This window comes from Bison bison, unplaced genomic scaffold (genome assembly GCF_000754665.1).
Source record: "Bison bison bison isolate TAMUID 2011002044 unplaced genomic scaffold, Bison_UMD1.0 scf7180017864270, whole genome shotgun sequence".
Classification (NCBI taxonomy): domain Eukaryota; kingdom Metazoa; phylum Chordata; class Mammalia; order Artiodactyla; family Bovidae; genus Bison; species Bison bison.
This window is the reverse complement of record NW_011494842.1, coordinates 7,153,143-7,154,675: the sequence shown is the minus strand read 5'-3', so window position 1 is coordinate 7,154,675 and position 1,533 is coordinate 7,153,143. Positions and strand designations below refer to the sequence as shown.

The 1,533-nt window shown below is 66.9% G+C and overlaps 1 protein-coding gene across 1 annotated transcript in view; it reads right to left on the bottom strand.

Annotated features, from left to right (window-relative positions):
• The window catches only part of ANKS1A (ankyrin repeat and sterile alpha motif domain containing 1A), a 142,866-nt gene that overhangs the window by 205 nt on the left and 141,128 nt on the right, over positions 1-1,533 (bottom strand). Inside the window, exons 23-24 of the mRNA XM_010848635.1 lie at positions 786-956; positions 2-156 (exon numbers count right to left, since the gene is read on the bottom strand). Coding sequence (XP_010846937.1) covers positions 37-156; positions 786-956 — 291 coding nt within the window. The 3' untranslated portion in view covers positions 2-36. The remainder of the gene's footprint in view (position 1; positions 157-785; positions 957-1,533) is intronic.

Here is a 1,533-nt window from a genome sequence, read left to right as displayed (position 1 = left end):
GCACCGGAAGGCACGAGAGACTAGCGGAGGCAGGGCTTAGAAGATAGTGGTCTCGTACTTGGTGCTGAGGCTCCGCTTAGAGTCTGGCTTGGGGTCCACTACCCAGGAGACGCTGGCGTGGGACTGGGCGTCGGGGTCCGTGTCAGGTGGTTCCAGCTGCCAAGGAGGAGGGGGCAGGGTCAGAGGGGCCGCACTGGCATCCGTGTCCCCGGGGGTGCCCTATTCTCCGCCAGAGAGCCAGCTCCCGGGGTGGGGAGCAGGAGGGGCACCTCGCGGGAGCGTCCCGGAAGGCTGTCTCCCGGGCGTGTGGAACGGCTGGGGTCCGTGGGCGGTTCCATGGCGCAGGAAGCGGGGAAGGGGTTTGGAAAACCCAAACCGTGGGGCCAGAGAGCTCCCCCGGGCAAGACCACGGCGGGCACCCTGACCTCTGGAGAGAGGAGGACACACAGCAGAGAGACAGGCCACAGCACAGGGGGGACGGTGCGGGGGCAGCTCAGGGAAGACGGGCACGCGGGGTCGGGGGCGCCAGCGTCTCCAGGAGCTCACGGGCACGTGGGGAGACTGACACACAGCGGGTGCAGAGACCTTGGCTCCAGGACTAACAGACGGCAGCGGGAGGTAGGAAGGACGGTGGGCGGGGCGGGTGTGACAGTGACAACAGCGACTACCGGGGGGCGGCGGCACCTGGGGCACGAGCAAAGCAGACAGACAGGCCGGGGTCACGGCCGCACGAGACCCTCCATGCCCGCTCCTCCCCGAGCCCTGGGCCCCGGCGCCCCACCTACCGCTGACTTCCGCACGCCCACCCGGGGCTTCGGCACGGGCTTGGAAGATCTGGTCTCGATCACCTCAGCGGCAGAGGCCCCCACCGGCCTGGACTTCTGGGCCTGCAGGGCCAGCTGGTAGGCCACCTCGAACGCCTGGCCCAGCGTCAGGATGATCTCATAGGTTAGGTTCTGGGAGGAGGCAGGGCACAGGGTGAGAGGAGGGAGCAGGGAGCACCGCCCTGGCGCCCCCCCACCCCCCAGGACCCCACACAGGCTGGGCAGCAGCAATGCAGGCAACGGCTGCCCTGAAAGCGAAGTGTGTCCCGAGGACAGTCTGAACAAAGCGCACATTTTGTTTCCTTGTGGGTGATTCTACTGGAGAGACGAGCCCTGGGGGTCCCTGTGGCTTCAGGTCCTAGTGCCCAGAAATGACAGAGAAGGTGAGCTGTAGGAACTGGGACGGGCACCTTCTGGGGGACTTCCTCTTTAGAACAAGCCCTGAAATAGTTATTCTGTCCCGCTGTGCAGGTGAGGAGCAGGGAGGGGAGTTCCTAGCTCACAAGCCAGCGCATGTCAAAGCCCAGAGGCCGTGGCCGGGCCCAGAGCACCGACGGAGGTCCCCAGTGGGGCCCTGAAGACCCGGGGGCAGCAGGCCTGGCAGAGGCCCCGTCTCAGGGCCGCCACATGAACACCTCCCGTTAGCCCAGCGGCGCCAGGGTGCAGCCCAAGCTGGGCTCTGGGGGAAGGAGACTCCCTGTCCCCAACA